Source organism: Streptopelia decaocto (assembly GCF_964273445.1).
Source record: "Streptopelia decaocto genome assembly, chromosome: 7".
In the NCBI taxonomy this organism is placed as follows: domain Eukaryota; kingdom Metazoa; phylum Chordata; class Aves; order Columbiformes; family Columbidae; genus Streptopelia; species Streptopelia decaocto.
In genome coordinates, this window is record NC_138661.1 from 38689463 (window position 1) to 38701599 (window position 12137).

The 12137-nt window shown below is 47.7% G+C and overlaps 1 protein-coding gene across 5 annotated transcripts in view; it reads right to left on the bottom strand.

Annotated features, from left to right (window-relative positions):
• Positions 1-11083, bottom strand: part of DPF3 (double PHD fingers 3) — a 163300-nt gene extending 152217 nt beyond the window's left edge. For 2 of the 5 annotated variants that reach the window (XR_014184582.1, XM_082057998.1), the window contains exon 1: positions 11028-11061. Coding sequence is in view for 2 of the 5 variants with exons in the window: in XM_082057998.1 (XP_081914124.1) it covers positions 11028-11059 (32 nt within the window). In the remaining 3 variants the exon portion in view is untranslated. Of the gene's footprint in view, positions 1-1481; positions 1627-11027 lie in introns of those variants that run through there. The other 3 variants (XR_014184581.1, XM_082057996.1, XM_082057995.1) reach the window with 3 other exon arrangements.
• Between the last annotated feature and the right edge of the window lie 1054 nt (positions 11084-12137).

Below are 12137 nucleotides of genomic sequence, written 5' to 3' on the forward strand. Positions count from 1 at the left end.
CAGGGACTTACTGTTCCAAAACCCTGCTGCGGCAGAAAATGCACATGTGGCTGCTAAAGCAGGAGATGGACATGGTTAATTGACTGGGAAAGTTTAGCAGAGATGGAATTAATGCAAAGAGCTCAGAGCCCAGGCGTGCAATTCTGTTACCAAGGGGAGGAACCATTTGGCTGGAATTGCCATCCATTTTCAGGTCAGAGCCTTTCCCAAAGGCAGAGTGCTCAGCCCTCACCTGTTCCTCCTCTTCCTCTCCAAGGGGTGCATGGAGGAGAAGGTAGCTGGAAACAGCAGCCTGGGAAATAGACTGCCTTCTGAGGGACACAGGTTTCGACTGTGCACGGCGTGTGTTTAGCAGTGAGGAATTCGGAAGACGTGTCAGGAGAGACAGCCTCCCCTAACCCTAGGACTTTGCGGCTAAGTTAGTTGTGGAAACAAAAACTAGAAAGTTAATAATAGGGGAGGAGGGAATTTACTTTCAGATCTACTCAGCAGAATGAATACCTGAACCAGATACATTTGCAATCTGGTCAGATGAGAATGCCAGGAGTTAGTTACTGTGGAATCGCAGCAACAATATGGAAAAAATACACCTAAACAATTATTTCTTTAAAGTAAGGTAGACTGCAGAGGACGATAGGAAAGACAAAAACACAAACCACAGGCCAGATGACACAGATGATCTTACATGGTGATGCACTGCCAATATTTTGATAAGTAGCACCCATGACTGTGTTCCTTTCAGCTGGTGTCTGAGAGTCACTTTCCTCAGTCAGGGAGGACTAGAGATCTGGGAACTTCTTTATTTCTTCTGCCATTTTAACACGGGGGCTTTTAATACACTTACACATGCTTACAAGTAGCCTTGTAAAATAAATTGAGTCAAACCGTTCTCACACTGATGACTTTGAATACAACGCATGAATTGTACTTAACAGACTGTCTGGTGTGCAGGATGTATATTTTGAAATGCAAAACTACTTGCCACTTGGTTTATTTCCGTGGTAAAATCTTTGCACCCCAACAGTGCCTTTATCAGCTCTAGGCATAATCCACTGCCACTAAGGATGGTTTAGCAATATCTATTGGTGAACTTCTTCCATCAGAACTGGACAGACAGTCTTAACTCACTTTCCCACCATTTTTCCATGCCTCTAATTTCATCTCAGCCATGGAAGTGCTACCAAGAAAGGATTCACTTTCAACATACCACTCTTATGCTGACACTCAACACCAAAAGCAAAGCAACATGGATTCTTAACCTCCAATTTTGTCAATGGTTGACGGTGTGACTAGTGTGGCCATCACCAAGTCAGTGCACGCCATTCCTCCCATCAGAAGAACGGAGAAAATAATCCCACAAAAGGAACTGTGATGCTTATTTTAAGCATGATTATAAAGCATTTTCCTGCTCTGGCATGTAAATGCCACATACTTTACATTACAAATAACATATATTTTTCCTAATTCTTTCATGCCGGTACCTTCTGAAATCCTCATTGTAGGATACATAGTGAGAAAACTCCAGGTGGGAGAAATTTTGTAGAGCTGCTTTCTGCTCAGTCTGAAGAAATCTCACGTGGTAGAGTTACTCACAGTAGGCAGAGGTAGTCTTTTGCAGGTAAAGAGGAACTCTCCTTTAGACCTGTATGCACGCACAAGAAGTCAACTACATATGAGCGACAGGTAATTACGTTACTGATCCTCTGCTCAGCCTGACTAGCATGAGAGTCAGATCTGACTGTGAAAATAAACTCATGACTTGCCTATGCCATACAAAAAGTCAGGGGTCAGATTTAATTCAGTGGGCTCTGATCTGCCATGCTGCAACCAGGAAAAAAAGCTGCCTCTCCCTGTGCATGGAGGCAGAACACTGATGCCAGTGTTGTTCCAAGACAACACCAAAATGCATTACCTCATACTCTCCATCCTCCTTCAAAACACCAGGGTAGACCATAGAGAGTCCATCCTCCCAGTCCAGAAGTCATTAAAAAACCTCCTCCTCAACCTGAATGAGAGGCCTGAAACAAACATTTCATTTTGGGAAATGACTCAAGAAGAACAGGTAAGGAAGCAGAACAACAAACAACACATAAGGTGGATGTAAATCCAGATAAAATATTAAAATCATTAAAGTGTTGCTGCTCCCTGAAGGTTGGAAAAAATGAAGAGAGTTAATTAAAAGCAATCTCCACACAGTGCTGAGCTAGCCTGCCCTGATAAATCAACAGCTAGGACTGAGCTTGTAGAGGTCAATGGGGGAAAGAGGTTGGGAGGCAGGGGAGAGGAAAGCTCAGAGAACATAAAATATTTCACTGAGACTCTCCACCAAAAAAAAAAAAAAAAAAAAAAAAAAAAAAAAAAAAAAAAAAATCAAAAATCAGATCTGGTAACCAGAAATTGAGAAGGATTTTCCACATATTTTCCCCATCAACATTTTTTTGTTGAATTTCAACCTCAGGAATGCCTGTTTGACATCAACATACCAACAACTAACCCAACCAAGTTCTCATTCATTTGTATCAGCACAGGAGGAGAGAAGCGAGAAGTCTTCAGGGCCCTGTTCTACTTGGGAAGGTACTAACATCACTTCCATTCATATGCCATTTGATCAGGGAGGACTAACATCACCAAAATTAACAGAGGGACACATTATTTTGGAGAAGCATCTCCTAAATATTAAAGGGTCAGTCAGATACAATGATGCAGTAGGAGAGGTATCTTCATGCTGCAATTAAGAGGGTTTCTCCACACTTGTGGAGAAAGAGCTCACTGCAGAGTCTTCCCACCATCAACCCTCACCCACCACATCTCACAGGCCTCCTACCCTGCACTGCCCCAACTATAAAAGGTACTAATCTCTGAATTAAAATTGTGCTCCTGATTTATTCGTTATTCCACATCAACAGGTATATGCTAATGAACTGAAACTTTAAAGTATAAAGAATCCATAGAAAACACAAAAACCTACAGTCTTCAAATTACCCTTTAGTAGTTTCAGGGGGGTTGTTTGGTTTTTGTGTATGGGTTTTGTTTGTTTGTTTTAAAAGGCAATCAGGGTGAGTTTGTAGAGTGGGTTGATGTTAAAATTTCTGGTGTTGGATATCGGTGTGTGATTTCTCTGAACAATCAGTAGGATAGCAACCTCAAACATGATGCAGTTTTTATTCATGGTCAAGACTAATGGAGTTCGGCAGTAAAACAGCTTTCTGGAGCTGTTCCATTATTCCTTATTCAGATTGCATTGGTTTTAAAGTAATCATAAACATAAAATATATTTGTCCCCAACATTGACTAAACACAGTCTTCTCAGGAAACAATATTTGGACCAAAATACTTGAACAGTCACAAATCCATGGATGACTTTCTTCAGAACTGTTCTTGACGGAAATGGACATTACTTTCCCTTGAAGAAATAATAGTAACTTTGTGCCCCCATTATAAGTTTCCCTATATCACTGTTCACTGGATAGTGAACTATCTGGGCTATAACTCCAGCCATTTCAACTTTTCTCCCAACTCTGTGACTAACCACGTCAGGCTACAACCAGACCAAAAATTTCACAGCCATGCCACACAAAGCACTGAACTGGTGTTCACTTACTCTTCCAAAACATGAAAAGCACCTAAAACATTTTCAAGAGGAAATTTTGTTCCAACAGGCATAATCTGTCTTCCTGTGGCTAGCACAAAGCCAACTCAAAGCATAAAAGCAGCATAAGCACTGTACTTTGCGTTTTGGCAGGAGTAGCATGCCCGCATCTGATCAGATCACATCAGCCCTGCCAGCTGATGCGGTAGGGCAGACTGGAATTAACCAGCTCGGGGCACAGCCTTATTTCACTGTGCTGCACCTCATTTTCTTTGCACCATCCAACCTATTTAGGTTTTCAAGACCTAAAATGCCAGAAGTGAGCCATGTGTTTGTAGAGAATTTAGCTCACCTTCTTAACGAAGGCCTTGCACCTTGTATCACAAGAGGGAATCTGAGAAGAAACAACAGGAAGAAACCACAAGTTGTGTGGGGTTCCTTTCTTTTGCATACTAAGATTTCATACACATTACAGCTGGCTTTTTGCATTAATTTACAAAAATTATCAGCAAGCAAGGACAGCATTATCAAAGACTGACACAAATCATGGAGTTGTATGAATGGAGAGATGATCCTCATTTAGGTTGGATCAGTTCTGTCACAAGGGACTGCAATATTAAACATCACTTCCAGCCTTTCTCACCAGAAGAATAACATTGATGCAGTCAGTGCCCCCACCAACACCTGGGTAGGGGACTCTTTCCCAGCTACAGCTCAGCAGAACGTGAAATTAATGCCTCGGGATTTGGCGAGCACAGGCTGCCGGTCACAGCCACCTCGTGCACCAGTGCCTGTCCCTGCACAGCTCTCTCTGCTCCACTGCCTCCCAGTGAAGCCTCCCTCAGACGGAGCTGGATGCCAGTACAGCCTTCCATGCCACCGGAATTGCAGCTCTCTGACCGCACCTGGCTCAGGCAGGTAACCTGAAAACTGAGACACACGCTGACATACTCCTGCTAGTGCCATACTGGAGGGGCTGGGGGCGTGAGAAGGATATTTGCCAGCAGCCGGAGAGACACTGCATTATTCTTCTCTGAGACATCTGCTGGGAATCTGTGGTTAAAATACACTCTGCTGGGAAATAAACCATATATAACAATTAAAAAAAAAAAAAAAAGGTGTCATATTTCTGATAATTTAGGCTATTAAGGATAAATAAGAATTTTAAACATTCAGTATTCAAGCACGCGTGATATTTGTGTCATGCGTCACTCAGTTTAGACAGTGAAAATACACTGGGCAGTTCTGCTCTTTCTTTTGAAATAAGAAAGTAGAAATGAAAACCACTTTCTCCTGCTCACACACTAGTCAAGTGTATTTGGGTTTTTCCACAAGTTGTAGAGAAGTTTTTAAAGACAAGAAAGAAATACTTCCATCTGAAAAATTTTGGTTCATGTTTTGTTTGTTTGTTTTTGTTTTTTTAAAAGGGGGTATTTTAAAACTATGCTTTATTTTAGATTGTGTTAATGAGACAACCTTCCTTAAGAGAAACACACCAGTGCTACAGCTGGGACCTGCACTAAAGAGGCAATGAACACACCTCAGCCTCTGCATCCTGGGCTGAGCTGTCAGGAAAGCCGGCAGAGCAGCACAGTCCTAACGAAGCCCTCAGAACAGGCCTTCAGCAACGCTGCCTTGGTGCTGCCTCTCTGCACATGGGAGCATGTCACCCCAGCCAGGGGAGCCTCAGATCAGAGGTCGGTCTGTCCAAGGGAGAAAAACGTCAGCTCCCGAAACAGATTCATTCCACTCATACAAGTCCTCGGGGATAAACAACACAGGGATGGTTCTTGCTCAAGGCAACATCACATACAGACAACACAGTGATGAGCCCAGAATAAATACCAAGATTGTAAAATTGATCTACCAAGCAAAGAAATTCAGCTCTGATATGAAAGACAAACCAGAGTGAGAAAACACCAGACTAGGCAAATGACAATCCTAAAAGATGGTTTATTCGCAGCCAATGGGGGTGTTGGAATGCCTCATTTTGGGACACCAGAGGTACAGCCAATGGTCATAAATTGCAGAAGACAGATACACAAGATGGACAATGTCTGCTCTTGAGAGCAAACTCCAAACACCACACTTGCAGTTTTAGGAAGGCAGAAGAAGAAATCAATTTTCATTAGGCTACACAAAGGATGAGCCACATTACCTTCACTGCGACTCAGACTGAAGACAGAGTCCCATTTTGATTTCTGTACCAGACTTCTGAGTGGTCTGAATGAACTGTTTCCAGTCGGACACTGTGGATCCAATCTCACAGGCATTATGCACCCAGCCCACTGGACATATGCTTACCTTGAAATTATTGCACTCTTCAAAATATCATACCTTTAGGCTTCTGCAGCCCAACCCACACAGGTCAATATTGCTTCCACATGCCAAAAATCATATGTTTTTAAAACTTTTTCTTTAGCAACAGTTTTATTATGCAACCTCCATCCAGCCACACAACTGGACAGACTACAAAAGGCTACAACACCAACAAAACAAAATTACAAAAGCACTGCAGCTAATCATGCACAAGCAACTCATGGAACCAGACATAACGCTGTAATTCTAGTAACGTACCATTTATCAGACTCTCATATTCAAACCAGTGTATCAACATGTCTTCTTAACTTGGCTTCTCTGCCCCCGGTGACTGTAGTTTTATGCTCATGTTTCTCTGCATAAATACAATAACATTTGTCCCTCATTTTCTCTGGAAGCTGGTGCTGATACAGAAGATACCGTTTTCATGAGGACAACAGTTTGGGTTTGAAATGTGTCACACTAGGGCTCATTTATGTTTTTAAGTGACTTCAGAGTCACACTGGAAATGCTGTAGAGATTTTGGTATGTGATTTAATGTGCCCAACAACACTGTTCTGTCAAGCAGAAGAAAATTCCCTTCTGCAAAGCCACATTAAAATCACCTCCACATCACTTGTAAACACTGAACTGGCAACCTAACTGTCTGTCTATTTTATTGCTTCCACCAGCTGAAAGCAGCACTGCACACTATAATTTCAATTTAATATTAAAAATCAGCAATAAGATGCTTATGCAACAGGATACCCCCTCCTAAAAAAAAAATAAAAAAAAAATAAAAAAAATAATTAAAAAAAAAAAAAACAAAACAGTCTTCATCAGCACTTAATCAGGATGTAAGGCTGTTTTGGAGATGGGTAATGGCATATGGGACCTTCCAGTTAAGAGTCCCCAGCTTGAATTCAAGCCAGAGTTATCACTATTGAAATACTCCTGCCGTACAAGATCTCAAGACCCGTGTTGGCCTGTTGCCGACACGAACAGACCATTTCTTCAGAGGTGTCTCATGCTACAGTATTCATCATCACAAGAATGGCCAACTGGCAGCTCAGGGGTTGGAGCTGGCTGTCAAGGCAATTTTATCTGAGAAGGTACAGGAATTGGACAACTGACCGCTGCTATGTGATTGCAGTGGGAACACAGGGACAGACCAGGCCTGGTAGGGTTTATAAGGTGAGCTCTAGCACTGTGCACACAAGTCTGCAATGATCCAGTCCGCAAACACCTGGCAGGGAATAAGTGTCCCCAAGCACATCAAAGTTATTCAGCAATAGTCAGCATGCAAGTGACCTAGCCTAGCATTTGTGCCTGAGTTAGCCTCTTTTGTACCAGAGTCTTGAGCAGAAGAAAGGGAGAGCACCAGCACCAGCCACACTACTGGAAGGCAACAGCTCCTCTGGTGAGCACCAAGGCAGAGCTACACGGCGTGCGGGAATCTCACATGCCAAAAAGGCAGTAGCCTAATCTGTGCTCCAGTGAGAATGTTTAATTGACAACCTGAAATAAAAGTCGGCTGTGGGAACAACGACAGAGAAGGGGTGGAGGGGGAACCAGCTCTGCTCCTAGATAAGACTTTGTAAATTACAAAGTCTTAATTACATTAAATGCATTATGGTACCATATGCACATTGCTAATAAGGCAGAGACAGAGGAAATGGGACTAGATGCTAAGAGTGGAAGTTGAAGAGCTGCATTCTAGACTTGATCTTTGAATTAGAAAGTTTTTGAACCACTTTGTCCTAGTTTAGCCATCCATAAAACAAAGGCAGTAATCCTTTCTTCACGGGGGTGTTGAAAGGTTTAATTAATGTTTACAAAGTTCGTTGACATTTCTGACTGACATTTGAAATAATTCAGGATACTTTTAAACTGCATTTGTTTCTTCTACTGCACCATTCAAATGTCTTCTTATTAAGATAGCCAAAAGAGAAGAAGATGGAATGAAAAACTTTGGAGATACATACACAGGCTAGTGAAGGAAAAAAAAACAACAGCAACACAAAAACAACCCAACAAATCCAACACTTCAAATCCACTACTGTCTCATCAAAACTATCTGAATGTTGCCTCTTTTACAGATGAAGAAGAATGTGTTTATCCAGACACCTGCTGCCTTTCCCTTGCAGATCTGTTAAACTTGGATTTCTGATATTTTTGCCTGTAGCACCATGCTGGTAAACAACAAGGTATTAAACGGTAGAAATAACAGGCAGTTGTGTCAGGTTGATTTGATCACCAGAGGAAGCAGAGAAGAGCAAAGAGATGAAAGCACCAAAAAAGAACCAGAAAGTGAGAAAAGAGTTCTAGATGGAGAAAGAGGCAGGCTGAGTGTAAGGAGGTGCCAATCATTAATAAGGGACTCCACACACTGAGCTATTCTGTGTAATGTAAGGTACACTGGAATACATTATCCCGAGAGACTAGTCTAGTATGACAAAGGCCACATACATGTCCAAGTGCCAGAGATAAACTGAATTTTGGACACACTTAAATGCACAAGCACACTCAGGGAGCTGCTTGATACCTGAGCCAGGATTTCTCAGACTCTACATTGTCCCCCATCTCAGAGCAAAACCTTTGTGTGGCCAGTTTCTGTAGGGGGCGTTTGTGGGTTTTGAGATACAATCAAAACGCAGACAGAGGAAATGCAAATGTCATTCAGCTCCCTTTCATTGTCAGGAAGGACACATGAGGATAAAATACGGTGCACTGCATCCCTTCCCCTATTATGTGTCCTACTGCTTTTGCCCTAATTTTTCCCATGCATAATTTACTTATATGTGTATTGTTTCCCGATCAGCAACTTTAAAGAATAAGTAAAAATTATAAAATGTTTTATTAAACAAGTTGTTAATAAAAAATGCAGATGGTGTCAGACAGCCAGTAACAATTCTGTTTCCTCCACACAACATTAGTACTTTAAAAGGCACACGGAGAAAAGCGAACCCAGCACTTGATGTCTATTGTTTCCTCTCACACCCCCCAGGGGCGAGGGGAGGAGAAGGGAGCTAATTATAAGAGAGCCTAATCCTGCCCTCCCCGACTTTAGCAGCAGCGGGATCAGGCCCTCGATTCATTTCGGCACAAGGGGCCCTTCGGCAGGACCTCCCCCGCTCTCCAGGGACCTGCCGCGACTCTTGGGAGCCCCACAGTGTCGCGAAGTGCGAGGCGAGGGGGCGAGGTCCCGTCCCCCGGCGCGCTCCCGGGGCCCCTCGCCGGTCCCGGGGCGCTCCCCGCCGCTCTCCCGAGGCCACCCGGCCCGGGCTCCCTCTCTACCGGCAATACTCGGGCATGGCAACACACGACCGCGACTGTTCCCAGCCCAGGTGAGGAGCCGGGCGGTGCGGCCCCCCCTTTGCTGCTCTTCTTGATCCCCGAGGTGCGCTGCCTGCGCCTGAGCAACGCCCGGCGGCCGGGAGAGGCACAGGGAGAAGTTGCTCTCGCCTGCACGAGTATTAGACCTGCCGCCAAACGGGGGGCACGGCGTCTCTTCCCCACGGTTTTCAGAGCATTTTCAAGCCCACCGTCCCCCTTGGGGATATTCGGACTTCTTTGATTAACCCTCTGACAACTGCGCTCCCCTCTCCCCGCGGATTTTCGTAAGGTGCTACCGAGAGGACGGGTAAATGAAAGCAAAGGCTTCCTGCCAGGACGGAGCAGGAAAGCTGATAAGCATGTCAGCACCCCGTCCCTGCTCGAAGCTTTCCTTTCCCTCCCGATAGCCGAGAGACAGCGGCAGGAGTCCCTGGAAAAACCTTCAAGTGTTTTTCCAACTCCAGCCGGAGAGACTTGAGTCGGAGGGAAAGAAAATAAAAGAAAAAAAAAAGAAGAAAAAAAAACCCAACAAACACAACAACAACAAAAAACCCTCGCAGCCCTAATTTCATCTCAGAAAACTCAAACGTATAAAAACACCCACTCAGCGCCGCCAGAAAGTGCAAACGAAGCGTCACCGCCAGGTACTCTCCTTCCTTGCTTTATTAGCCAGAGCGCTGCCCCCGTTAGCAAAGAAGTCGTTTCAAAAAGGTTAAGACAGCTCCTCTCCCTACACACGGTGCCAAATCCCACTCTCGCTAATGCCTTCAGGGATTAACGGCGTGCGCTGCAGACCACAGGGAAAATAAAGGACGCGATCCACAAGACGACAACCGGCTCTCGCGGTCCCCCTCTGAAACCGGCCCCATTTCCAGATCGGGAACCCCGGAATATCCCTGCAGCAGAAGCACCTGCCTCCTCGGCGCACTCGCTCTCTCCCTCCCTGTTTCCCCCGCCAGCAGTGGGTCAGATCCCCTTCGAGCAGCCCTTGGCTGCCTGTGCCCACTCTTAAGATGGAAACACAATCAACTCTCTTTGCCACTTTGAAAAGCGAAAGCCTGTCATATGCAAAACAGATCTCCGGACTTCCTGCCCCAAATCAACGACCGGCAGTCCCGAGTCATTCATTTCACGCAAGTCTGCTGCCCTCCCTCCCGCACAGGCGCCGGGGTGCGCCGGCAGTGCCCCTGCTGCCCCGCTTTCCGACCGCCCGTGCCACCCCCCGCCACTCAGCCGAGAAGCCCGGGGGCCGCTTCGCTCCCCCTCGCCAAGTCATCCCAACTCCGCCAAGACTGGCGGAGGTAACTCCGAGCTGCGGCCGGAGCGCGGAGGCAGCGCGCCCCGCGCCCCCCCGCCGCTGCCCTGCGCCGGTCCTTTCCCCCGCCGGACCCCGGAGCTGCGGCGGGGCGAGCCCGCCCGGACAGCGGCGGCCGCCGGCTGTCAAGTGCGCGCAGCCCCGCGGGACGTCGCCGCTGCCGTCCCCGCGCTGCGCTCCGGGAGCAGCGAGCGGGCACAGCGAGCGGGCACGGCCCGCCGCCGCCTCCCCGCCCCGCCGCCCCCTCCGCGCCCGGCCGCCAATTAACCGGCGCGCGAGCCGAACAATTTTTCCTCGTTAATTTCGGCGCGAGCCGCGGGGATGTGTTGCACAAAAAACGAGCGAGGCGCTGGGGCAGAAAGGAGGGCGGGAGGAGGGACCCGCCGGGAGGCTGCCGGCGCCCGGCTCAGGCTGGCAGCCGGCGCCGGAAAGGCGCCTTTTTTCATATTTAAACCACGCGGAATATGTACATTTTTGATTCCTACTTACGCTTTCAGGGGGTTGTGAATGACAGTCGCCATTTTGCTACAATGTAACAGAATATTGTGTCTCGGAGTTCTAAAGGTTCGCTCAGGGGAAGCGACCAGCCAATCAGAGCGCGGCATACCGGCCCGCCGGCCAATCGGGCGGCGCGGGCGGAGCCGGGGCTCTGCTAGTTATTAGGGGAGCTGTCAAAGCCCAGAGGTCACTCCCTCTCCCTGGAACAGGCGGCGAGCAGGTCTTAAAGGGGCAGCGCTCGTCGGCGGGGCCGCCGCCGCACCAGGGGGGGATGGAGGGGCGAGGGCGGGCAGGGAGAGGCTTTCCCGCGGCTGTCCGGCTCCCGGTCGAACGCACCGGCGCCGGGAGAGGGAAAGCCGGGCTGGTCCCTTGTCCCTTCGCACCGCCGTCGCTGCCGCCTGTTTCCCAGGCGGCGTGCCCCACCGGGGACAGGAGCCCGCGCCGCTCCGCTCGCTCCTCCCGCTCCCCGGCACCGTACTTCCCGGGCTGTTTCCCTTTCTCCAAAGCCGCTCTCCCCGCCAGGTCTCCGGGAGCCGCCGGCGCTGGCAGTGGCTCCAGGACAGCGCCGCTCTCGCTCCCCCTCCCCCAGGAATTTCCCCCTCCCTGTCAGTCACCCCGGCCCGCAGCCCCTGCGCCCTTACATAACGCGCGGCGGCCGGACCGACCGACAGCCCGACCGACAGCCCGTCCGGCCCGGGTCTCCCACAGAGCAACTTCTGCCCTGCCGGGAGCCGGGCCCCGCTTTCGGCACAAGGGGAGGAGGCAGACCCGACCCGCGTTTCTCCGCACATGTAGCCCTGCGGTGCGAAAGCGGGCGGGAGGCGGGACCCCCGAGCGCGGCGGGGTGCGGGCTGAGCCCGTTTTGAGGAGGCAGCAAACTCCAGAAGTCTGGGCTTACCTGCAACTAATTAAAGGAGCTTGCAAATGAATTATGGAGCATGACCTAAGTGATTTAAGAGGTGCCAATCCTGATGTCACTCCCAGAAGTAAGTCCACCGAAGTTCACGAAATTACACCAGTGTAAATTAGGTGTTACCAAGAGCAGAATCCAACCAAGAAGTTTTCTTCTTGTCTGATATTCGTCACCTAATACTTCTCTCT